This window comes from Diceros bicornis, chromosome 6 (genome assembly GCF_020826845.1).
Source record: "Diceros bicornis minor isolate mBicDic1 chromosome 6, mDicBic1.mat.cur, whole genome shotgun sequence".
NCBI lineage: Eukaryota > Metazoa > Chordata > Mammalia > Perissodactyla > Rhinocerotidae > Diceros > Diceros bicornis.
In genome coordinates, this window is record NC_080745.1 from 61,996,564 (window position 1) to 62,022,797 (window position 26,234).

Genomic DNA, 26,234 nt, shown 5'->3' on the forward strand with positions numbered 1-26,234 from the left:
TCCAGAGCTGCTTGTGGCAGCTTCCTTCATTGACGTGGGGGACAATGGCTGCTAAAACTTGCGTGGTGAAATCAAGGGGTGGGGAGATGCCGTTTGCAAAGCCGGAAATGATTAAAATCTCAGGGTTGAGACCATTCCCAGTCAGCAAGGGCTTGCCAAGAGCACAGTTCCTGCTTCTGGTGTCTACTCTCAAGAGCACAGAGTGGAGGTTTGCCTACCATTCCATTGGCAGTAGGATCTCCCCAGCTGCTGCTGAGCAAAGGGGGTGAGTGAGTCACTGGCGTGGCGGGCACAGCGTAAGGGCGCTAATTTGAAAGGTCAGCAGCGAGCCTAGCTCAATGGCCTAGTCTCGCAGGCTGAGACGCGGACCCTGCCGGCCTCCGTCCTCTTCCGCTTTCCTCAGGTGCAGCCCGGATCCCTCCGCCGCAGCGAGCGCTCCCGGTAGCGCTGCGATCGGCTTTTCGGCAATACCCGGATGGAAGCGTAATGGCCGCCATCAGGGACTCGCAGGCAATGGGGACCACGCCAGGTATTCCCTGTGAGCGGGGCCGCCCAGATCTGTTAGGATGCCGAGACTTCTAGAAGGCCGGCCAGGGAGCAAAGGGCGAGTTTGTGGGGCGTCAGGGTCCCCCGAACCAGCTGAGGGATCCGCCTCTTGTGATAGGAAACGCCTGTTAAATAGTCCCGGCCATTCAGCGCTTCCGCCTAACTTGCCGCAAAGTTTTTCTGGAGAAGTCGGTCCCTTTACTCGTTGCTCTTGCAGGCTGCTCGAGCTAAGCTTCCGCGTCTTAGCCCGGGCTTGCTTTACGTCCGGGCTTTTTGAACTCGCACTCTTCCACAGTCTAGGAGCTGGAGCGGGAGCGCCGTGACAGTGTGCCTCCGCGCGCCCGCGGGGCAGCCGAACCCCGGAGGAAGGGGCGGATCGGGCGCGGTGTTTGGGACGGAGCGGGGCGCGCGGCGCTCGAAGCACCCACTCGGCGCGTTCCTGGGCCGGTGGAGACAGCATGGGCACGCCTCAGACCGCACCCCTCAAGCTGTAGGTTCGCAGTCCCACGGCAGCCCGACTCGACGGCGTCCCCATTATGGGTCCAGTCTGTGGTCATTGGAGGTCTTTTTTTGCAGATTTGCTCAGCTCTCTGGCGGGCGCTCCCTGCTCCAGAGTTGGCCAAAGGCGCTCTTCCGTGCAGACCCCAACCACACCCAGTGGCAGATGGATTTTTTTGTAACTGGCTTTCTCACTTGTAGGGTCCATTTTGAGTCTGTTGTTAACATGGTGTCCTCATTGTCAAGTAGACAGCCTCTTCCTAGATGGCTATGGTTATTGGAAATACGTAGGGTGAATGTATGTGAGGTAAAGTGTTGTAACTCTTAAGTAGACCAACGAAACAAATATGGTAGTTTTAAGGTTCAGAATGCAAAAAAGTTAAGGTTCAGTTTTCGTTTTAGGTTTAAATTTGGGGCCGTTTAGCGTTAGTGAGCTATTTTAGCGAGAACATTAGTTGGGTATGTTTGGATATGAAAAGTCTGAAAAACCCTAGAAAAATGAAATAAGTCACTATTTAAGAAATTCATAAGAATGTTGAACTTTGTACGGTTGTCACAATGATGAACATGAAGACACCAAACTATACATCAGGACAGGAATTTTATTAACTTGAGCGTCTGTGTGTTAGGCCTAGTTTACAGATATTGAATTTTTTTTTTTATGTAGCAAGGGATCTGATTTGAGTGTACTCTAAATTTAATATTCTCAGGTGGAACAGATAGAAACCATTTAAATTGATTCAGTGAAATACCCTAACATTTTTCAGTTTAACTGCAAAGCAATAGAAATGGATTCATTATCTTTAAGTGAAACTTTTTTTTTTTGAAATTCATAGAGACATTGCATTGTCTTAACGTTTTCAGAGTGTTAGCATTTCATGGGTATGGTAAGCATAGTAGCCCATATTGATTTTTGTTAAAATTCCATAAATAAGGTGAGCCCCAAATCTGGAAAATTGTTAACAAAAGAGGAGGGAGGGGGAAAATACCTGTATCTAACAACGTATTTTGCACATCCAAATTTTTCCTTATTGTTGCGGTGAAAGTAAGTATAAATAGCAATTCAAAACGTTTTGTATCTGGTTTTATGGAAGGATAAAAGCAACCACAATGAATACCTACTGTGCGCATTGATAATGTATGAGCTTTTAAATTCTGGAGATTTTTATCATTATCATACTTCAAATTCTATCCTGTCTTTGGTAGTAGTATACTGTGATCCCAAAAGTTTTTATAGCTTGAAACATTCCAGAAGGGATATAGTTTAGCATAAATTTCCAGTTTGACTTTAAAATATACTTTAAACATGCCCTTTTAATGTACTTTTATTGTTTACTTTTCTGTTAGTGATTGTTTGTAATTGTTCTTATTGAAGCATTGTGACCTTTAGACCACGTAATACAACTTTTTTTTAAATGACTAAAGACTTGAATCTTTTCCAGTTTTCTTCAGGTACTCTACTAAAAGTTTTTGGTCCAAGCACTATAAGCAGAAGCAGAGTTTTAGTAAAGTTGAAATTTTTATTAATTATTTGATCCCAGGTGTGTAGGCTATGAGTATTTCAGTTCTGTGTGGGGTATTGACTTCATATGGTGAGCAATTTTCATGGGATGTTAGATATCGGAAGTAAGTATTAAGAGGTAGCATTGTGGTGGTAGGATATTTGGCTTGGAATCAGTTCTAGATTCTAGCTCTAGTTTTGTGGCTTTGAGCAAGACTCATTTTCCCTATCTTGTAATAAATGAAGATATTGAATTAGATTGCCCTTCTAAGCTTTAAGTTTTGTGACTCTTGTAAATTTATGGTGTTATCACTGGGTATCAACGATAGGTTATTTGCGTAAGTCAGAGAGGTTTTATTTTTCCTTCTAAATTTATGCACGTAAGTTGAATATGAAGCCTAGTTGAATCGAGAGTATAAAAACATTTTACTAACAGTTTTTGCAGTCAAAGTTTTAAAATCTTGGTCTTCATTTCCAGATATCATCTCTTTTGATCACTGTTCCTGATTGTGGCTTTGTCCAAGCATTAAATTGTGTGCCTTTTGTCCCTTGAAGAAAGAGGTATGGTAAAGATTGAAGTACTACAGTCTATTAAGTAGTAAGTTAATACGTTTTAATATTGGACAAAATAAAATAGTTACGTATATGTGAGTTTTAATAAGTTATAGTTTTATTTTTGGCCTAAATAAAATAAAATACATATGGGTTTTCATCTTAATGTAAGCAAAAAAAAGTAGTTTTTGGTTTCATAGTTTATTATTTAACATTTCAGTAGAGATCTAAAGATGATTTTAACTGTATCCTTCTAAATATAAAGATGGCATATACAGATGGCATTAAGGGCTTCTGGGTAATGAATGATGGAAATAAATATGGTAGGAAGATGTTTTGAAGCTGTGCAAATGGCCAGAAGAGTGTTTGTGTTTTACTCTAGTAAGCTCAAAGTAATGCACCTAATGAAGAATTGTCTAATATGTATTTATATTATGATTAATGGCATCTGTATTATGAATCAGAAAAGGGACTTGGGAATCTCTATAGAGTTATGACTGGTTTTGTGGAGACGATCATCTGAATATCCTGGTGTGGAAAAAAGGAGGAGAAAAATCTGCCAACAAATCCATGGTATTGTGAGGAAAACTTTGCAAACTCAGTGGAAAATGTTGTGCACTTGTGCAGAAACATGAAACACAAGTGTCTTGAAACACAAGTGTCTCTTGCTGTTTGTGTTGGATAGGTCCTGGGATACCACAGTATCATATAATTCTCCTTACCAAAGGCAATAAGTATATCCATAAGTAAAACCTTAAATTAGGAATATGATTATGTATGTAACTACTAAAATAGCTGTAGTAGACAACAGCTATTTAATTATTGCTTTGGTAATCATAATTATGTTCTTCTGTGGACTTGACCAGCAGATGGCTGTTTTTTCAGGGCCGATTTTCGCAAAGCGATGAATTTTTAATTTTGTTAGGAGTTAATGCCTAACAGCTACAGTGAGTAGAGAGCAACAAAGCTGAGTTGAGATATCAGGTTATCATTTATCTGCATAATTTCTTCCTACATAACATTTATTTGACTTCTTACCATGTGAGATTCACATGGGTACCATGTTGTTCCCAAGTAGAGAAAGTAAATGCTGAATGCTAAGAGTATTCTTTACTGTGTTTGATCGAAAATACTCAACTAAAGTAATACGATGAAGAGTGAAAGCTTCAAACATAATGAAGTAAACAAGAGGCTGCCAGGTGATGACTGACCAAGAATGATGTGGATTATTCAATCTTGAAAAACTGTGAGCAAAGTCTGACTAAAATTTAAAATCATGATTGGTATGACTGCATGAAACAAGTGTCAGAATATTAGAATGAAGGTGCATGACTTGAACCTTAGGAAAATTAAGTGGGTTTCACATGGGTCTCATTTCAAGAAGTGCTTAATAGCTGAAAACAAATATTGGCTTTATAGAAAGTAAATAATTTCAAAATGTGGTAAAATCATCACCAATTCCTAATTAAAATTGGGTTGTTGGAGGTTGTGGCTGGTAGAGGGTGGGTGGTGTGTGTATAGTTTTTGTCAACTCAGTATCTCTTCATTTGGGGAACCATCCCTCCCCTATTATGAATGGTTGGTGAGCTGTCAGTCGGTCTTATAGTCTTATAACTCAAGCCTAGTCATCCCTTTTACAACAGTGATTGCCTGTTACTCAAGTAGAGCCAATCAAAATCCTTTGAAATTGATGTATGAATGCTAGAAGAAAGATGCTGCCTTTTCTCTAAAGTTGTTAATCTGAGAGAGTGCTGGTGACATTTTTTCCCACACATATGAGAATCCAATCTATAGTAAGAGAAAGTGAAGCCACATAGAGATGGGAGATGGAGGAAGACAGAGTGCCAGTTTCATTCCCACAGACTGTGGTATGAGGTATCTGTGGTTTTCTTTTGATTCCGTCAACTATCCTGGTGTCTTTCCCAGTCTGTTGGGCCAAAATTCTGTATATAAATTAGTTAGAATTGGATTGTAGCAGAAAATGTTCTGATGAATATGTGGCTCTCATGAATTTAAGATCTCTAACTTCGAGTTGATCATTCACTTCCATCTACAATTTGCCCTTTTCCTCCACCTTATAAAAGATGTCCTTTATTCATTCATCATTCATGCATGCATTCAGTCCTTCCTTCATTCAGCCTACAAACATTTATTGAGTGTCTACTGTGTACAGGTACGTGCAACTGCCTGGAGAGTCAAGGATTATACATACTAGAGGAGTGGATGGTAGACTTTCTCTAATATAGCACATTTTTTATGTAGTTAGGTTACACGGATCAACAAGCACGTGTTGAGAATAATCAGTGCTATGCTTAGCATTTTAGTAGTATGTGAGAATAAGAGGAGTTCTTTGCCTTCAAAGTCCTTATAGTTTAGTTAAGGAGTCCAGATTAATGTACATGAAACACAACACAAACAGCTGAAACAGATAAATGAATGCACAATTGTGTAGATTTTAAGTCTGGGTTCTGATAGGAAGAAAGTTAGTGAGGGCTGTTTCCATCTAGGAAGGTTTCTTGAAGGAAATATAGCTGCAAATGGGTTTTGACTTGTGAATTGGATTTTGATAGGCAGAGAGAATAATTAAAGAAAGAAAAGATAGAGTTGAAAATGATTATGGGCTGATCCAAGATGGGGAGGAGATTGGTTTGACTAACAATTTGTATTTTTGGGGAATAAGAGGTAGTGGCAAATAAGGTTGGCTATTTTAAGTAAATCCACGTGTGAGGCATTTGGAAAGCCAAGCAGAAATTTTGCTTCTTTCTACTAAGATGGAGATTTCTTTGACTAAAATGTTTATATTTCATTGTGATGCCATTTTTGTGATGCTAAAATGTAAAATAAGTATAGTTAAGTGGTGTAAATTTATTTATTGTGGAAAAGATCTTGTTGTTATATCCATCTGCCTTGAAAATTTTAGAAAAAGTAGTAATTAACCTGCAGTGCTGTTCTATGTTTTATACATAATTAGTTTATTTCTTCTTACCTCCCCCTTTTTGAGAGATTCCTTAGTGACAGTGGCAAAACCATACCCCTTCCCTGGAGATACAGCCAGTTAAAAACTAATGTAGCAGTATCTAGAAATACATTTTAAAAGAGATAAGGAGTGAAATTAATGTTTGATTACTGATAGAATATTCATTTTGGGCTTCAGATACTAGGAATGATGTATAGGTTAATGTATTCTTCTTTCATAAAATACTGTTGTGTCCTAGGTCTTTGCTTACCTTCTTTCTTCATAGACAGTTATCTGATCCTCAACTCAGAGAGATAACAGTCAGAGTATTCCAATATACTAGGGTTGGCCAACTTTTGCTGTAAATGGCCACATAATGTATATAGGCTTTGTGGGCCATACGGTTTCTGTTGCACCTATCAGCTGTTATTTTAGCATGAAAGCAGCCATAGATAATATGTAAATGAATGAGTGGCTATGTTCCGATGAAACTTAATTTACAAAAATAGGCAGCAGGCCAGATTTGGCCCACAGGCTGTTGGCTGTAGTTTGCCAACGCCTGTCGTAGACTTAATGAGGCATTTCATTCCACAGCCTCTCGCAGTCATATCTACCCACCTGCTAAGATCTTTATTCTCCACTCTGGTAACTATAGATGAATTATCTTTGTTCTTTTCTAAGTTCAACTCTGCTGCTTGTTCACTAGATCCCATCTCTTCTCACCTACTGAAGGACATTGCTACTGCCTTTCTTTCCATTCTCTCCTCTCACTTTTCCTTTTTTACTGGATCATTTTCATAAGCATGCAATCATACTGTAATTTCTCCTACCTTTAAAAAACAAACAAAACAAAAAAGTAACTCCACTTCAACTCCTCTATGTCTTGGTCCTTTATGGTAAAACTTCTTGAAGGAGTTGTCCATACTGCGTCTCTACTTCTCTTCCCATTTTCTCTTAAATCCGTGCTAGTCAGCCTGTCTCTTTTATTACTCCACTGAAACTGTTCTAATCAGTGTCACTAGTGGTCTTGACATTAAGTCCAGTGGTCAGCCCTAGTCCTCACCTTACTTGACGGAGTTGATCAATCCTTGATCCTGGAAACACTTTCTTCACTTTGCTTTCACGGTACTGCTCTCCTGATTTACCTTCAGTCTCACTGGTCATTCCTTTCAGTCTCATTAGCTGATTCTTTCCCATCTTTTACCTCTAAATGTAGTATTTTGAGGCTCAGGCCTTGGACTTCTCTTTTTATTTACTTACTCCTTGGTGATTTCATTCAGTTCTGTATACGTACACACATATCTATGCACACACCAATGACTCCCAAAATTTTATCTTACACCTAGACCTCTGTATTCTATATTCAGCTACACATTCCACATTTCCTCTTGGCTGTTAAGTAGATACGTCAAATTCTGCAAGGCTATAACTGAACTCATGATATACTTTCCAAACCTGCTACTCCCATACAGTCTGTTCTGTCTTAATGGTAGATAGCAACTTGTTTCTTCCAGTTGCTGAGGTCAGAACTTTTAGAATTATCCTTAACATTGTCTCTTACTCTCATAGACCAAATTAAGTCTGTCAGCAAATCCTATAGGCTCTATCTTCAAAATATGTCCAGTGTTTGACTGTACCTCATTGTCTCCACCAGGCGGCCATCATCTCTTACCTGGATAGTTGTAGTATGATCTCCAATCTGCTCTCATAGCTGCCACTCTTACCTTGCTCTCAAATACTCTGTTCTTAACACAGCAGCCAGAGTGATCTCTTTAAAAATAATTCAGCTCATGTTACTTCTCTACCCAAAATGCTCCAGTAGCTTCCCATCTCGTTCATAGTAAAACCAAAGTCCCTACAGTGTCCATCAGGCCTTGTTTCAATCCCCTCGTTACTTCTTTGACCTCATGTCTTATTGCTTTCCCTCTGGTGCTTTCTGTTCCAGTCATACTGACCTTGCTGTTCCCCAGCATGTTAGGCACACTCCACACTCAGGGTGTTAGCACTTACTGTATCTTTTCTTGGAATGCTGTCTGCTTCAACTGCTTAAGATCTTGGCTCAAATAAGACCCTTTTAAGTGAGGTCTCCCTGACTTCGTGTTTAAGATTGCAACTCTCTGCTTCTGTCTCTCCTTTCCTACTTGATTTTTCTCCGCAGCACTTGTCACCTTTGAGTATATTATATAATTTACTTACTTTATTATCTAAATAACCAGTAGAGTGCTAGCTCCACGAGGGGAGGGATTTTTGTCTTTGTTCACTGCATATTCCCAGTGCTTAGAACGAAGACTGGCACAGATTTGGTGCTAGCTACTAGCCCAGCACTGCCAGATGTTGGTAGTACAGCAAAGAACATGACAGATGTGGTCTTTATACTCATGCAGCTTTTATTCCAGTGGTAGAGACAGATAGAAAATAAATTGGCAAATAAAATTTGCTAGAGAAAAAAGTATTACCAGAAAGCAATACAAGGGGCTAAAATAGAGAACATTTTTTATAGGTTGAGGAAGGCCTTTTGGAGGTGGTGACATTTGAGCTGAGACCTAAAAGATGAGAAGGATCTAACCATTTGAAGAATGGGAGGAAGAACATTTCAAGCAGAGAACAGCAGGTGCAAAGGCCTGAGATAGAAAAGATAGGAAAGGAGTATTTGAGGAACCGAGAGACTATCTATGGTAGCTTGCAGGAGTATTTTTACAGATGGGGAGAGTGGTGTGAGATGAAGTTGAAGAGAGAGGTCCAGGACCAGATGTCACTCTTCCTTGCAGGCCTTGGCAAAGAGAGTAAATTTTATTTTAAGTGCCTTGAGAAACCACTAAGGAGTTTAAGCAGGGAACACTGTGATCTATTTTATATTAAGAAGATCACTTTCGCTCCTGTGTGAGAATGGATTTAGAGGAGGATGGTGGGCAAGAGGGAAGCGCGAATGCCACTTAGGAAGACTATCATTTTAATGCAGGTTGGAGATGACAGTGGACTAAGGTGATGACAGTGGAGATGGAGAGAAGAACTCAAGATGTATTTTGGAGATAGAATTGACAGGACTTGCATATGGATTAATGTGAGGAGTAAGGGAAAGAGAAATCAAGAATGATTCCTTGATTTCTGGGTTTAGTAACTGAATGGATTGTGGTGCCATAGACTAAGATGGGGAAGCCTGGGGAGTGGAATTTGTTTTCTATCCATAGACAGGTGCTTTATAGAGCCAGAGAAAAATTGAGCAATTTATATCATCTTGGGAAGCTGAGGGGAAATGGATTACATGTTGATGCATGTTCTTCCAATCACGTAGCAATAAATCTTTTCATTCTTCCCTGTCCCCAGTGTGTCCCAAAATCTTAAGTAAAATCTGCCTGTTCTCCTAAATCACTGCGACAGCAAAATGACAAACAGAAGAAGAAAGGAAGGAGAGATGAAAATAATCTTTTTCCTTCCCATACTAAATTCAGTGGTCTTCGCTTCATTTTGGGCAGTTTACTTCTGATTCTTCTCCCAATTCCTACATATTAGAAATGTGGTTTCTGACTCTGCCCTGTGTGTGTGTGTCTGTGTGTGTGTGTTTTAAATCAAATTCCGTTGTAGCAAAAAAGTTTTCATGTTCTGTAGTGTTTGCTATAAAGTGATTTAATCTGAAATCACAGGAGGTCAGATATTTGAGTTGAAAATAAAAGAATAAACGGGTTAAGAATGTGTTAGGTCCCTGTGTACCCAGTCTTCTTGGTTTTTGTGAGGGATAAATTAGAAATGTGAAATAAAACTTGTCTTTAAGAAGCTTATAAGTTATCTTGGGAGGTAAAACTTAAAAAATGAAATGATATAACTCTAAAACAGTTTGTAATAAAGTGGTAAGCAATGGCTATTCTTTCAGTGGATATTCAGAGAAGAGAGAGATGAATGTGTATTGCAGAAGGTTTCATGTCATATAGTAGGTAGAATTAGAAAGGAAGTTTGACCAGTATTGAATTAAGATGGAGAGAAGGGGCTGACAGCCCTGGTGAAAGGAAACACTATGAACAAAGGTAAATAAAAGTGTCTGTGTAGGGGAGCAGAGGACATCTTATATATTGGGCATTATAAATATGCATATAGTGAGCAGTCATAGTTTCAGAGAATAATAAGAAATAAGATTCATCTGAACCAGGAACTGCTTCTATATTTTAATTTTAAACTCCTTCATAATTGTATACCAGTGTCACCAGCCTACCTGAATGGTATGTGGCTCATATATACACTAGCATTTTGAGCATTTCTAGATCTGTACTTAATTACATTTGCATATTAACTCTTCATTTCTGTTTCCTGTGTTTAAGTTGCTCATTAGGCCACAATGATTTGAAGGTGGCTGGTTTGTATTATATATATAAATTCTACAAAAATTATTCTTTCACTTGTTTAAATTATGATAGGCATTGGCCTCTGAGGTAAACTTTTTAAAAACTTAAAACAGCTACAAAAAAGGTAAGCCCACAATGTTTGTTTCAGGTCATGAAAAAAATAATACAGTAGTTATTTTGAGGGCACTGAAATAGATTCTGCTTTGAAAATAAGTGTTTTAGGTCTTTTTGTGTTCTAGATTCCTTTTAGGCAGAACCTTATATTTTTCAGTAATCTGTTTCTGCTGCATACTGCTTTTGTGCTGTCTCCAGTTATATATTCATATGATTATTTTGCATTCAATTATCTCTGCAGAAAAAATTCGATGACTCAAGAAATGCAATATGTATAAATAGTAATGACTAATTATATTAGTTTTCCTATTTGTGTGATGTGATAAGTTAAGTTACAGAGTTACATGCTAAATCACAAATAAGCCTAAGCTAAAATCAGAGTTTTTTAGTTCTTTGTTTAATGTTTAAGCAGCTAGAATGTAGTGAGTAGATTCTTCCTTTTTATACCATTTCACTAAAGCTAAAGACTGTAAAATGTCTTTGCTTTTTAATTATTGAGGAAAGCGAACAAAACTCTAGAAATGGTACTTTTTGATTCCCTCTGTTGACGTCTTCCTTGATTTTTGCCATTTTACTTTGGGAATCGTCTTTTTAAAATTTTTGTGTACCTACTGTGTGATTCCTGACCTTTGCTAACACTGCCTCTTCTCTGGTTCCTCACTTTTTATTTGGATTGTCACTTAGTCCTCTAATCTTCTCACTTCTATTTTTACTCTCTTTCTCCAATATATCTTGTTTCTAGTACCATTCTAATAGTATTTCTAAAATACTGCTTTTATAACTTCTCTCTGCTCATGAACTAACAGTGCTTCCTGGTTACCTTTCATTTCAGTCTCCATAGTCTGTTCTCACTTAACCTCCCCATTATGTTCTCTTTGGTCTAGATCTGCGGTGCCGTGGGAGAAAAATGCTTTTCTTCCAACATTTATTCTGTTTTTCTGGTCTAGGCTTTTACTCCTCTCTTATACATTTAAGTCCCCCTACTCTTTAAAAGATCAGCTACCTTTCTGAGAAGTAAACACAGTCAACATTGATCTGTCAACTTAATGTCTTAAGTAAGAGACTTTTGTTACAAATAATAGAACCAGCTTGAGTTAGTTTAAGCTAGTGTAACGTGAAAACGGGGAATTTTTTTAAGGATACAGGATTTCTTAGAATTCAAGGGCAGGAATATTTAGGCAGGCGTCAGTAAAGACTTGTGGTAGTGACATTGCCTCTTGGTTTCATTCAGGCTGCCTAGGAGAGCTGATGATTCTCTCCCTGTTATTGTTTTGGTTTGTTTCTTGTTTTTTTGCTGTGCCATGCCGTCATTCCTTTAAAAAATGAACCTGCTGTCAATAGTTTGGAGAGTATCTTTCTGTAGATTTGTCTATGCTTGTACAAATGTATACTCATAGGATCTTTCCTCCTGATATAAAAATGAGGATCTTTCCTCCTAATTTAAAAAGGTATTACATGCCTTAATCTGCAACTTCCTTTTTTAAAAACTAAAAAACAATTCACAATAAATATCTTTCTAAGTCAATTCAATACATACATCTCTTTCTTTATAATGTTTTCATATGGATGTTCTGTAATTTACTTAATCATTTTCCTATTCATGGACATTTAAGTGATGCTGATATATATCTATATGTTGTACCTTTATTTCTGTAGGTAGGATAGAGTGTTAAAAGTGAGATTTATGGAAGTATACTTAGAAAATGTGAAGGAAATTGATTATTTTCAAGGAAAATATAAATTGCCAAAAGTGACTCAAGCGGTAGAAAACCTGAGAGCCCAGAACCATAGAAGAACTTGCAAAGGTTGTAAGGCCTAAAATCTAGAGGTACCGGGCCTGTATGGTGCTGTTGGTGCAGTCTATGTAATTTTAAGGAGCGAGCAGTTCTCATGTTTAGTGAACTATTAGATGAAATGGTGGAAAGTACTCTGATTGATTTTATAAAGTCTCCATGATACCAGTAACCAAAGCTGTTAAAGATAGCATTGAAAAAGAAAATTCTAAATAAAATTTAGTCAGATTAAAATTAGCACTTTTTTAAAGAATAATATACTTAACTAATGCAAAGATAGTTCAACGTTATACTTACTGTTCATTTCTTTGTATAGTATATAGAAAAAAATAGTCAAATTTAGGGGCCAGCCTGGTGGCCTAGCGGTTAAGTGCGTGCGCTCTGCTTTAGTGGCCCGGGGTTCACAGGTTCCGCTCCCGGGTGTGCACCGACGCACTGCTTGTCAAGCCATGCTGTGGTGGTGTCCCATATAAAATAGAGGAAGATGGGTACGGACTTTAGCCCAGGGCCAGCCTTCCTCAGCAAAAAGAGGAGGATTGGCATCGGATGTTAGCTCAGGGCTACTCTTCCTCAAGAAAAAAAAGGTCAAATTTAGATTGATGTTACAATTTTTACTATTTCTTTTTCTTTTAACAATGTACCACGATCATGAAGCATATTATTAGTTGTATACAATTTGTTTTCTGTCTAAAATACATGCGACTTTTTGTTGTTTAACAACATTGCATACATAACTGCTTTCTGGTGGTGTCAACTCCCTTTACTTACCTTTTGGATAACCTCATGGCTCACAAATTAATTGTTAAATAAACCAAAACTTACTTATAGCATGAATTTATAAAGCATGAATGACATCTTAATAGCATAATTCTTCATTCTCTGAGTGTTATATTTGTCATTCATTTGTGACTGTTATTACAGTCTTTTCTGCAGTAGTGTGATTGGGTACCTGTGTGTTGATATGAGGAGTGCAAGGTTGAATGATACTTATTTTGTTTCGATTTCTTCCCCACCTTTAGTGTCAACATACATCAATTTTGTACTGGCATCAAGTTTACTATTTTAACTTTGTTCAGGAAAAACTCAGTTGGTTTACCACAGCAGTCACTTGCTTTGTTTGAGAATTTCACAGTTTTCATGGCTTCATACTACTTTTTGATAAAGTTTCATAAAGGTAAAGAGATTGTCATTCTTGTTACATCCAAATGTAAGCTATTTGCTTGTGCTATGATAAGGAAGTATGCCAGAGTGGAGGCCATAGTGATCCAAGGACAACATTTTACAGAACCCTGACCTAAGGATAACCAATAATCACTATGAACATTTTTATGTGTGTATTCTTGACTTTTTACTGTGAGTTTGTATGGGTCCATGTGTCTGTTTATCCGTCCATTCTCTAGCCGTCGATTGATAGTTGAACAAATTAAATCCTAATATGTCTGCTGTTTTTCTGTTTTTTCACTTGATGCATCTTCAATATCTTCTTATTAATAAATGTGCATTTACAATATTGTGTTTAAAATTGAGTAATATTCCAGTCAACGAAAAATATTATAATTTATTTATTGGTGGACATTTAGTTATTTTTAATTTTGTGATTTTGTAAACAGCGCTGCAGTGAACATCTCTGATTATTCCCTTTAGGATATAATTCTAGAAGTGAATCAGAAGTTATGTATTTTCTCCCCAAGCGTATGTGTAGTATATATATGTTTATGTTTATGTTATAAATTACCGTATATATTATAAATTATAATATTTATAATAAATATAAATAAATATATATATTTTGCAAACTGTTCTTTATAATGGTTGTGCCAGCTTATATTTCCATTATTCGTATATCATAGTGCCTCTGTTATTAGAAAATGAAATTTTAAAAGCGAAGGCATACAAAACACAAGTTCAAATTTCTATTGTTAGATTCAACAGACATAAACTTAACTCTGTAAAATTGCTGTAATAGTTTCTAAATGCTTACTCTAGTTTCTGTACATATCTTATCCTGGCCTGGTGACAAATGGTTCATGAACCATCAGCAGACCATATTTTTAGTAACACTTTTTTAACCCAGGGGCCAAGCTAGAAGGGGAAAATAGGGGCATGGGCGGGATTTGTGTCTCAAATGAATATGGTCTTTTAATCCTCTTGCTTTTGCTGTGGTAGCCACTGTCTGAGCTGTGTCTGGTAACCCCTATTTCAGAGATTCTGTTTTACTTTCTGCAGAGAATAAACCTCCAGACTTTTGCTGTAGTCGGGGAACAGCAATTACCTAGCATGATGGAGCGGGGAAGGGAATCTTGCATCTAACGGAAACTCAAGCAGCTTTCTCCAAATTTCTCTTTTAGCTTCTTCCTCTCTTCTTCCTATTTCAGAGTTACTTGGTGCTGCCAGTTCCTAAGCCTTTTGAAGATTCAGAGTGTAAAATGGGTTAATCCTTAGCTTTCCCCACTGTCTGCCTGGGATGTTTTCTTGAGTCTGCAGGGTCATTTACTACTAATTTATCTGCTTTCCAGCATCTAGAATTTTGTTGCTGTTGTCACCTCTCTTGTTTCCCATTGTTAATTTTTCTTTAAGGGCTTCTTTTATATTTGTCATATTGCAGATGTTCCTCTTCTCCAGTCTTTTCTGCTTTCTTAGCTGTATTAACAAAATATTTACATTTATTTCTATTTTGTGGATTTTATTGTTGACAGATATTTCTTCTATATCACATTATTTCCTTTTTTTAGTTCTTTTTTTTCTGATTGAAATTTGAATTTACTGAAGTATTTACTTAAAACTTTTTTCCAGAAAGTACATCTGTAGTGTATTCTCTGAATCTTTGCATATCTAGAATTGTGTTTTCCCCCCATATGTGAGAGTTTTCCTGGATATAGAATTAATTCTTGGGTTAATTCTTTTCCCTCAGAACTCTATAACTGTTATTCCATTGTCTTCTAGTATTAAGAATTGTGAGTAAAATGTCTGATTAATATTGATGTCTGATTAAAGTTGGCATTGCTGATGAAAAATTGAATACCTTTTTAGGTAACTCTTCCTCTCCATCTTTTTTTTGGTAGCATCTCATTTTTATCTTTTAAACTAAAATATTTTACTAGGATAAGTTGTAGATACTGAGTTTTATATTCTTCTCCCACTGGTAATCTTGCCAAGCATTTGGGGAGCCTTTGATTTTCAAAATTCAAGTCTTAAAAAAAAAACCGTCAATGTAATTTTTCTCTCTTATTTTCAAAATCATTTCTCTCCCGTCTACTTTGTTCTCTCTTTCATGGCAGTATGTTCTTGTTTTTTTTGGTATACTATTTCAGGTCTTACTGAGGTTTCCAATTAGTACTTTTTTTTTTAAGCTTTTTCCTTTTTTCTAGTAACTTTCATTGTAGTTACTGTTTTTCACTGCTGGATGGGAGAACAGGGGAGAGGTTTCTCTGAGTGTTCAGACTATTTTCCCTTTTTTGGGCTATTGCATCCAGTGGTGTTTCTGCCTGCTTATCTTTTTTGATGGCATTGATAGTTGAGATGAATTCTTAGAGAATAAACTGAGATTTTCTCAGTGTTTTTAGTTAGACAGAGGAGGGGAAAGTTAATGTAATTTTTTTCTGACAGCTTAGAGATGATAATTTACTTATGTAGAGAAAGGACAGAACTCTTAAGCAGAAGAAGATAGCCATGGATATAGGAAGATGTATCTTTGTTTAGAAATAATTTGTTTACATCTCTCCTGACAGCTGGTGCTAGCAAACCCCAACTCTGTCTGGCCTCTGGACCTGGCTCAAAGCTCTGGATTCATTCTCTTCCTCCCCATACCTCAGCCGGAGCCTTCTGTTACCCCAAAGGGCGCCACACAATCTTCCTCTCAAATCCTCACTTTCTCTCCCAAGGTATGTTTAGGGGATGGAGTGGGTGGAATTATGTTACTTCCTTACTTAGGGCATAAGGATAGATATTCCTTAAATATTGGTTGAATGAATGTCCCCTGGTGGGCCTCCTTTTCAAAAGTGGTGCTTGGCAGTCGGTCAGCAGTTGTTTTCACTCTTCTCTCTCTGGACCGTTTCCTACCAGACACCTTACAGTATGTGTATGGAATGTTTTTCTAGTTTCTAGCCATTTTGTAGGATTTTCTTTACTATGTTTTTTTGGTTTGTTGTTTCAGAGGGCACTTGGGAGAGAGAGGAAATCAAATGGCTTAAGTTACCACCTTGATGCAGGAAGCTCTCTAGGTTACTTTAAAGGGCCAGTCATACTTTATACAAATAGTATTATTTCAAGGCTTGATGAGATGTTGGTCAAGTCTTATGAGGTAATAATACCTATATAGAAGGCAGTAGTTTAAATAAGAGATTTAAAATCTATAATCATTGTTGGTGGGGTAGAGAGTGGACTGTAGGGAAAAGAGCATTAGCTAATAGGCTAGAAGATTAAAATTATAGTAAAATTTCTCTTTCCTTTTTTTATGTTATCTGAGATGCTCACAACATGCAATAGATTTTTTTCCCATAGGTGGCAACCCTAGGATAATTTGCTACCAGGTTTCATCTTTGATTCCTTCCACATACTACAGGTTGAATATAGTTGAAGACAAAATAGATTCTTCAGACTTAAAATTTGTGGGCCAATGACAAACCCCAACCTACCTAAAATACACAAACTCCCCTAATGCTGTATTGTTTATGCTACACATTAAATATAAAGAATATTGACATTCAACATTAGTTATTTAGCAGTTATCAAACTTAAGTAAAAGCTAAGTGGATTTCTTAATAAGGTGGTCCGTTTTATTATCATTGTTTACCTGTGAAGAAAGGGCATGTACTTTAATGGATGAACTTTGTGGCATCTCTTTTGGCTGCCATGCATCCTACTTAATTATTTTCTGTTCTTTATGTACTGGAAGGGCGAGGCTGCTGGGTGGTCAACTCTGAGTAAGCAATGTGTTAGTGTACATGTCGTGCCTCCTCGTCTAGATTGTAAGCTGCAGTAGGGTAAGGACCATGTTTTTGAATCTCTCCATAGCACCCATGAAAATGCCTCATATTCATAGTAGGTATTTATTAGTAAGTGTTAGTTGATTGAGTTATTTAAAATTATATTTTTATCCTGGCTGTCAGACTTCGGGATATGTGTTTTCTTATAAGAAAAATTTAAAGTTGTGTAGATATTTTGAAATGGAAATGATGGTATTTAGAAATATGAGAATCTAATTTTTGAGCATTACATATTTTTTTTTGATTCGTGTAATATTACTGTAAGAAGCAATTTGCCTTTTGTAATGAAACCTATGACACAGTCTCCTCTTAACTATATGAAGTGATAGAAAAGCTTGGGTATGGATAATCCAGAATGATCACAGTATGGTATTCTGGCAAGTGAACAAGAACCATTACTAGGTGTGCTTAGAAAGTTTCACATATTTGATCCCCACCCTTAGATTTTGGTATGGTGAAAGCTCCATAGGAGATTATAATGCTTGTCACTGTTGAGAGTGTGACACTCTGTAGAGAATCTTCTCAGTTGGTGTGGAGTATCCACAAGGTACCATTGAACTTTTTTCTAGCTATTTATTATTTTTCTCGCTTTTGAAGAAAAAGTTTTTACATTTAGCTTTGAATAATATAGTAAAAAATGAAAAGTAAAAATCTTAATATTTTACTGTATTAGGCATAGTATGTTAAAAAACTCAGTAGACTAGTACTCTTCTAATGAATTCATTATCAGTTTAGCATATGTATATTTGAAGAAGATTGAAAAAATGTGGTTTTTAGACCTAACCAAAAGTGTTAAGCTTGAGAAATATTAAAAGCACCTCTTAATGTGTGAAGTAATTAACTGTTTATTATTATCCCTCAACAAAGGATTTCTAAAACAGTGAAATTTCTAGTTGTTAGTTATTTAGATTAATTGAAATTTAAAGCTGAGACTTTTGGATAGACATTATGGATGAAGCTTAATGTGATTTACACTTTATTATCTTTTGCTTATGTAATTTTATCTATTGTTCATATACATATTAAAGACCATGAAAGTAAGAAAATGTAATTCTTCTGATATACAGTTTGATATTTTTACTACTGAACCCTCAATACTCGGATTCCAATCTCAGCAATATATTGTCATATCTGATTACTTTAGTATTTTCTATTCCTCTGCAATTTGAATCATAATGTCACATACATAGTAATCACATGCAATAGTCATGATAGCTACAGTTCCCATAGCACTTTACAGGATACTGTTCCGTATGTTTTCTCATCTAATCTTCACAACTCTATGAAAGAGGTAGAGGAATTACTAATTTTTTTTCCATTTTATAGATGAAGAGACTAAGACACAGAGATAGAGACTTGTCTAGAGTAACACAAACCAGTAAGTGTTTTAATTAATGGAGGCAGATAGTAATGGGTACATTCTAATCTGCCAAGGGCTTTCCTTGCTGCCATCTGCCTGAGTTCTAGGGACAAAAAGCAAAATAGCCAAAATGGTAGGGAACCAGAAAGGTAGTAGGTAGACTTTAAGAGTACCCAGAGAAATGTACCTTTTAATTTCTTTTTCTTCCTTTTTTTTTTTTTTTTAACCAGTTAGTAATGATAATTTGAGAAAGCAGATAATGTTTTTGTTGTTACATAAATGAAATTTTTGTGTTAAACATGTTATCACTGAGGCACTAAGGAAGTAGAAAATCTGGAGAGAAGTCTGTTGAAATTCTCGCAAGGTAATAGCTATAGGGTCAGCTAAGCAAGTGAGAAAGTGAGTGGTACCTGTATGTAATTGGAACCACATGTATGTAATTAGAACTTAAGTTTTTAGGACTCTCTTGTTAAGATTTTTAAAATCTTGTTTCAAAACTGTAGTATCAACTTAATATAAAAATTTTAGAGCTTAAGGGTGCCTATCCAATTGTGGTTTTCTTTAGATGAGGAAACTGAGGTGCAGAGGTTGAAGCTTGCCCAGTATCGCAGAGCAGTGCTGGAAGTAGAGCTTGTATTTCCTGAATTCCAGATTAGTATTATTTCTACTTTAAGTTAGTACTTCTTGGTAAGCTGTTCTTAAAATACTTAACAGGTCTTTTATATCTTTTATTTATATATTTGACCAATATTCCGACTTTGTGTCAAAATGAACTTAAAAATATGAAATTTTCTGATATGTTTGTGATGAAAATTTTAATTCTTTGGTTTTAGGTGAGTTAATGTGGGAAAAATCCTGGTATTTTGAAGATGTCTCAGCTCAGTATTGTTTCCTGTTTAAATTGCAAGTAACTTCAAGAGTTTTCAGACAAAAAGAAATTGAGATTTTTTTTGTTAAATCATGCCATCTGAACAGAAACAGTTACTTTTGGATGAAAAACAAACTACTTTAAAAAAAGATTATGGTGTGAAAAATGAGAGAGTTGATACTATCAGATCAGTACTTAAACCAAAAATTTCAGAAAATAGTTTTCATTATGAACTAAAAAATGTGAAAATTGTTTTGCCGAAGATAAATATTCCAAATGAAGTCCTATTGAAACATGAAGTTGACAAATACAGAAAATTATTTCAGCATAAACCACAGACTGCAAGAAAATCTGTCAGTATAAAGGCTGTAAGCTGTGTAGAGGAGTGTGTGTTGCTCCATAAGTCTGAGAGAGTTGAAGAAGAGAGTATAAAAATGTCTGCAAAAATACTCAATTTCAACTGTTTAAAATGCCGAGATAGCACTCGATATAGCCCAAACGATTTGCAGAAACACTTTCAAATGTGGCACCATGGTGAATTACCTTCATATCCTTGTGAAATGTGCAGTTTTTCAGCAAATGACTTCCAGGTATTTAAACAACACAGACGAACCCATAGAAGCACTTTAGTAAAATGTGACATTTGTAACAATGAGAGTGTATATACTTTATTAGACTTGACAAAGCATTTTGCATCCACACATTGTGTAAATGGTAATTTTCAATGTGAAAAGTGCAAATTCTCCACCCAGGATGTTGGCACATTTGTTCAGCACATTCATAGACACAATGAAATCCGTTATAAATGTGGTAAATGCCATCATGTATGTTTTACCAAAGGAGAATTCCAGAAGCACCTTCATGTTCATTCTGGTACATTTCCCTTTACTTGTCAATATTGTAGCTATGGTGCCACCAGAAGAGAGCACCTTGTAAGACATGTTATAACTTTGCACAAAGAACATTTATATGCGAAAGAAAAACTGGAAAAAGACAAATATGAAAAAAGGATGGCAAAGACTTCAGCAGGACTTAAGTTAATATTGAAAAGATACAAAATAGGTGCATCAAGGAAGACGTTCTGGAAACGTAAGAAAATCAACAATGGAATTGACAGAAGTATAGAAAAAAACACTCAACTGCTTAAAAAAGTGAACAAAACACAGGCTAAATCTGAAGACCAGAGCCATCTTGTTCAAGAACATTTAAATGAAGAAAAGGATGAACGACTACACTGTGAGAATAATGATAAACCTGCTGAGTCAGAGTCAGAAAAACCAGTTCTGTCCACTGGGCAATGTAATAGAGCTGAAGAGGGATCAAATTCTACTTCAGGTGCCCTGAAGACTGCTGTACAAGGACCTACAGTGTTAATGGTGAAAAATAATAGAATAACAATTCCTGCTAACTACAGTGCTAAGTTTATGGGCTTCAAGATGGTGGACGGAAAACAACATATTGTAATAAAATTGTTGCCTACCAATAAACAGAATTTATATTCACCAGGCTCACAGTCAGATGCTGCAAAGGACAGTACTGCTAACTTGCAGCCCCAGACTTTGGACACCACTGGATTTTTAACAGGAATAACAACTGAGTTAAGTGACACAGTTTACATGAAAGCAACTCCTCCATTTTCATGTTCATCTCCTATACTTTCAGGGAAAATAACTTCGGAAAAAGAGATGGCTTTACTCTCTCAAACGAGTGATATGCTTCAAACAATGGATGATGAAAAAAGTGTATCTTCTTTGCCAACAACATCAGAATTGGTTACAGCATCAGTGAATTTGACCACAAAAATTGAAACAAGAGATAATGTTGACTTATGGGGAGGTCATTTTACTCAGAGTCACCCTGATGTGTCAGGTACTGCCATTAAAAGTCCAGATAAAGTCAACTATACTACCAAACCAAATGCATACAGCAGTGGAGATATGCATAACTATTGCATTAATTATGTCAACTCTGAGTTACCTGTTGAATCTTCCAACCAAGGATCATTACCTTTTCATAATTATTCAAAAGTGAATAATTCTAATAAACGTCGTAGGCTTTCAGGAACAGCAGTGTTTGAAAACCCTCAAAGAGAATCTTCATCAAGCAAGACACTTGTTCAACAACCAATAAGTGAATCAGTTTTATCACTAGTAAGGAAGGAGAGCTCAAACCCAGATAGCCTATTAGCATCTATTAGCCTTTTAAATACTAAAGATGGAACTTTAAAAACACAAGCTGAAATTGAAGAACAGTGTGTTTTAGAAAAAGGACAAAACATTGATGGGCAGAACCTATACACTAATGAAAATCAAAATTTTGAGAGCATGACTGAAAAAGCCACATGGAAGGACATTTCTAGTGTTGAGTCACCTCTGATGCCTAGAATCACATCTGTTTTCTCTCTCCAGAGCCAACAGGCATCAGAATTTTTGCCTCCTGAAATAAACCAGTTACTTCAAGATGTATTAAAAACAAAATCTGATGTAAAACAAGATTCTAATAACACTCCAAATAAAGGCCTGCCCCTTCATTGTGACCAGTCATTTCAGAAACCTGAGGGAGAAGACAAAATAGTTGAATCTTCAAAAGACTTCAAAGTACAAGGCATCTTCCCAATTCCATCTGGTAGTGTGGGGATTAATGGGCCTACAAATGATCTGAATTTAAAATGTAGTGGAAAAGAAAAACCACTTCTGTCAGTGCCACAAGATGTGAGAGATTCAGAGAAGACACCTAGAATTTCAGGTATTGGCACATTACTTAAGACTCAGTCAGATGCAATAATAACACAGCAGCTCGTAAAAGACAAACTGCGAGCCACTACACAAAATTTGGGTTCTTTATATATGCAGAGGCCACTTCTAAATTCAGAACCAAAAAAAGCTATATTTGTTCAGACTCCAAAAGGCTTTTTTGTACCATTGCACATTGCTAACAAGCCTGGAATACATGTTGTTTCAGGAAGACCACTTCCGTTAGTTAATACACAAGGCGTACCTGCTTCTCTTCTTTTAAATAAGAAACCTGGGATGATTTTAACATTTAATAGTGGGAAATTTGAAGGTGTTTCCACTGTCAAAGCTGAGAGTGCTCAAGCTTGTGGAACTACAGCGAAGGAGCCTTGCAGAACACCTTTTTTAAAGGTGGAACCAAACAATAATTGTCTGACACCTGCACTTTGTTCCAGCATTGGCAGTTGTTTGAGCGTGAAAAGTAGCTCAGAAAATACCTTACCATTAAAAGGCCCTTATATTATTAAAACATCAGCAAGTTCTTCAGTGAAAGCTGTTCCTACTCCTAATATATCTGAGCAGCAGGGCACTAAGTTGAATATCTTGGATTCAGTAAAACAGCAGAATGAGATTTTTCCAAAACCACCTCTTTATACGCTCTTGCCTGATGGCAAACAGCCTGTTTTTTTAAAGTGTGTGATGCCAAATAAGACAGAGCTGCTGAGGTCTAAATTAGTCCAAAATAGTACTTATTATCAGCATATACGGCCAAAGAAACCTGAAGGAACACCACAAAAAATATTGCTGAAAATTTTTAACCCTGTTTTAAATGTGACTGCTGCTAATAATCTGTCAGTAAGCAACTCTGCAACCTCACTGCAGAAAGACAATGTACCATCTAATCAGACTACAGGAGGAGAGCAAAAAGAGCCAGAATCTTCTAGAGATGCCTTACCCTTCTTACTAGATGATATGATGCCAGCAAATGAAATTGTGATAACTTCTACTGCAACGTGCCCGGAATCTTCTGAGGAACCAGTATGTATCACTGACCATTCAGATGCCAGGGTATTAAGGTGTAAAACAAATTGTACAATTGAGAGAAGCTTCAGTAGAAAAAAGACTTCCAAAAAAAATTTTTCTAGAATAAAAACTCATGTAAGCAGTAAAGATTCTGATACTGCCTTTGTATCTAGAAACAGAAACTGTAAACGAAAATGTAGTTACCAAGAACCTCCAAGAAAAAAAGCAACATTACATAGAAAGTGTAAAGAAAAGACTAAACCTGAAGATGTCCATGAATCATTTGATTTTAGCAGACCTAGGCTTTCAAAAGATTCAGTCAGAACTTTGCGGCTTTTCCCCTTTAGTTCCAAACAGCTTGTGAAATGTCCTAGGAGAAACCAACCAGTTGTAGTTTTGAATCACCCTGATGCAGATGCACCAGAAGTAGTAAATGTAATGAAAACTATTGCTAAATTTAATGGACGTGTACTTAAGGTTGCATTGTCAAAAAGAACTATCAATGCTTTACTGAAACCAGTTTGTTGTAATTCCTCTGAAACAACTTATGATGATTTTTCCAAGAGGCACAAAACATTTAAACCTGTTAGTTCTGTGAAAGAAAGATTTGTGCTAAAATTAACACTCAAAAAGACAAGCAAAAACAATTATCAGATTGTGAAAACTACCTCTGAAAATGTTCTGAAGGCTAAATTTAACTGTTGGTTTTGTGGTCGAGTGTTTGACAATCAGGATGCTTGGGCTGGTCATGGGCAGAGACATTTAATGGAAGCTACTCGTGATTGGAATATGTTAGAGTAATTTAATGTAAGTACCAAGGGAAAGAAAAGTAAAATTATCTTAGAAGAAAACACTGCGTTGCGTTACTTTTGCAGACATTGTCTACTTCCGTGTAGTACCTGAAATTGAACAGTGAAAAGTTGGCTCTATTTCTGTGGAAGAGCAGAAGTGTTATGTGTGGTGTTTGAAAATGCTGTCACTGCACACGTAAGCTTTGAAAGAAACTAATCACAGCACAGATGGACCTTGATTTAATGTTTAAAAATGTGTTCTTGGGAAGTTAGGGCTAAAAAAATTTTTGATAAAACAGTTTTCCCAATTTAGTTCTTTAGTGACTCTTAGAGGGTAATGGCTGACGGCCCCAATCCCTCTCTTCCACCAGCCTTATGAATCTGATAAATACAGCTCCTCTGAAGATGGAGAGCTCTTTCACCATGAAACTGAAGGAGTTGCTCATCATTTGTGAAGATATACTAAGAAAGCTTGGGTAAAGAACTTACTCTACGTCTGCTAAATATAGTTCTTTTGAAGGGTGTTAGGCTCTATTGAGAGTACATTTAACTCACTACACCTCGTATGATGCTTGAAAAGAGTTTTTGACAAGTATATCTTTTTTCCTCATAAGCTGTGTCCCATGATAGAGATTGGAACACCCTCCAAAGTGATTTTCTTTTTCTAAATGGCTATGTCAAGCATTGCAGAAGATGGGAAGCCTTGAGGGAAGAGTTAAACTCTCCATCTAGTTTGAAGTCCAGTTCAAGAACTTGGAACATTTTTCTGAATTTGATTGTAGTCTTTAGTGATCCCCTTGCCCAGGACTATGCTTATTTGATTTAAATTGATTATCCCCCATAAACCAAATGGCAATTTTTTTTCTTGGTTGCCATCCCTTTAAAAAGAGTGAAACATAGAAGCACTTCCAAGGGAATGACTTTTCTCGAAAACTATAAATTACCTTAGAAAAACAATATTTTGAAGCAAGATTAGCAAAGCAACTCATATTTTTGTCTGTGTTTAATTATTACTAGTGTCTGAAGATGTCCACATTGGGACAAACCATTTTTGTTAGCAACTTTTCAGTATGACTGACAACCCAAAGCAGGTTATTTACTGATTTTTGGCAGTTGAAAATGAAGAAACATTAATAGTGGACTCAGTGGCAGTGCATGAAACCTAAGGACAGATTCCTAAGGGACATGTCCAAACAGGTAGAGTTTTAAAATGGGTATTTTCATGACAACAACAAAATCATCGATTTAAAGTTTTCACCTTGTAAGTTTGGATCAAATTTTGTTGGATCATTGGATAATGGAGTTCTTGTATTACAAAATTGCATACTATATAATTTTTTGTTACATTGTTACTACAAGTGTTATGACATTTTCGTCAATTGAATGAAAACTTCAGGGCTTCTTTTCTGTATATAACAAAGAATTTAAACCTGTACATATTTTTGTACCTTTCAGTTTGTTATGTAAATTTTGCACAGAAAGTTTTTGACATAAAAAGTTTATTTTTTTTCCATTTAGTTCTGTGCATGCACTAATAAAACTGATTGTTTAATTTAAAAGGAATATGTAAGACTTTACCCATGTTATTTTCTTGATTTTTGTTTCAGATGTAGATTTTTTCTTTTGGGTAAATTCATTTTTCAGGGATTGAACACTATTGTTAGCAAGTGCCTAAAAGATGTGAAACAGTTTACATATGTCAACTGTAACAGTAGGTCCCAAATGGGCCCATTCCCCTAATAGGTTTATTTTGAAGAAAGCCATACATAGATGCTTCAAGCTATCTTGCTATGCACATTATACATGTACTGTTTTTGTGTAGTTTGTCTACTTTCTTAGTGAAGTATTTTTTGTATAAAACCTGTTACAATTGTGTTTCTTAAATTGAGCCTAAGAATGGAGTTGATTGGAAATATACAGTATATATTAATGATGTATATGGTGTTTAAAGAATGGTAAGCATTGTTAATTTCTGTAATGAATGTTTTCTTCAATTAAATTTGTCTTAAGTTTGTGTTCACACAATAGTTTTTTTACTGTGCAAAAATCGAATGGGAATTTCATTCTAATGGGAAATATTTAGATTTCAAAGATTTTTTTTTATGCTAGTGAACTATGCAAAATAAAGTGTGGGATTTTTTTTTCCAAAATCTTAGGTGACATTCTGAAATTTTGTTTGAG

The 26,234-nt window shown here is 36.3% G+C and overlaps 1 protein-coding gene across 8 annotated transcripts; it reads left to right on the forward strand.

The window, feature by feature from the left end:
- The first annotated feature begins 174 nt into the window (after window positions 1-174).
- On the forward strand, window positions 175-26,193 carry ZNF518A (zinc finger protein 518A). 8 transcript variants are annotated; one of them, XM_058543625.1, is made up of 4 exons: window positions 175-265; window positions 3,024-3,106; window positions 16,023-16,175; window positions 19,473-26,193. In XM_058543625.1, exon 4 carries the CDS (start codon window positions 19,600-19,602, stop codon window positions 24,061-24,063), a length of 4,464 nt encoding a protein of 1,487 aa, XP_058399608.1. In that variant the 5' UTR covers window positions 175-265; window positions 3,024-3,106; window positions 16,023-16,175; window positions 19,473-19,599; the 3' UTR covers window positions 24,064-26,193. The 8 variants fall into 8 exon arrangements, with proteins under 8 accessions (XP_058399608.1, XP_058399605.1, XP_058399611.1 ...); XM_058543622.1 differs by lacking the exon at window positions 175-265 and adding an exon at window positions 473-529; XM_058543624.1 differs by lacking the exon at window positions 175-265 and adding an exon at window positions 960-1,036.
- Window positions 26,194-26,234: the final 41 nt, after the last annotated feature.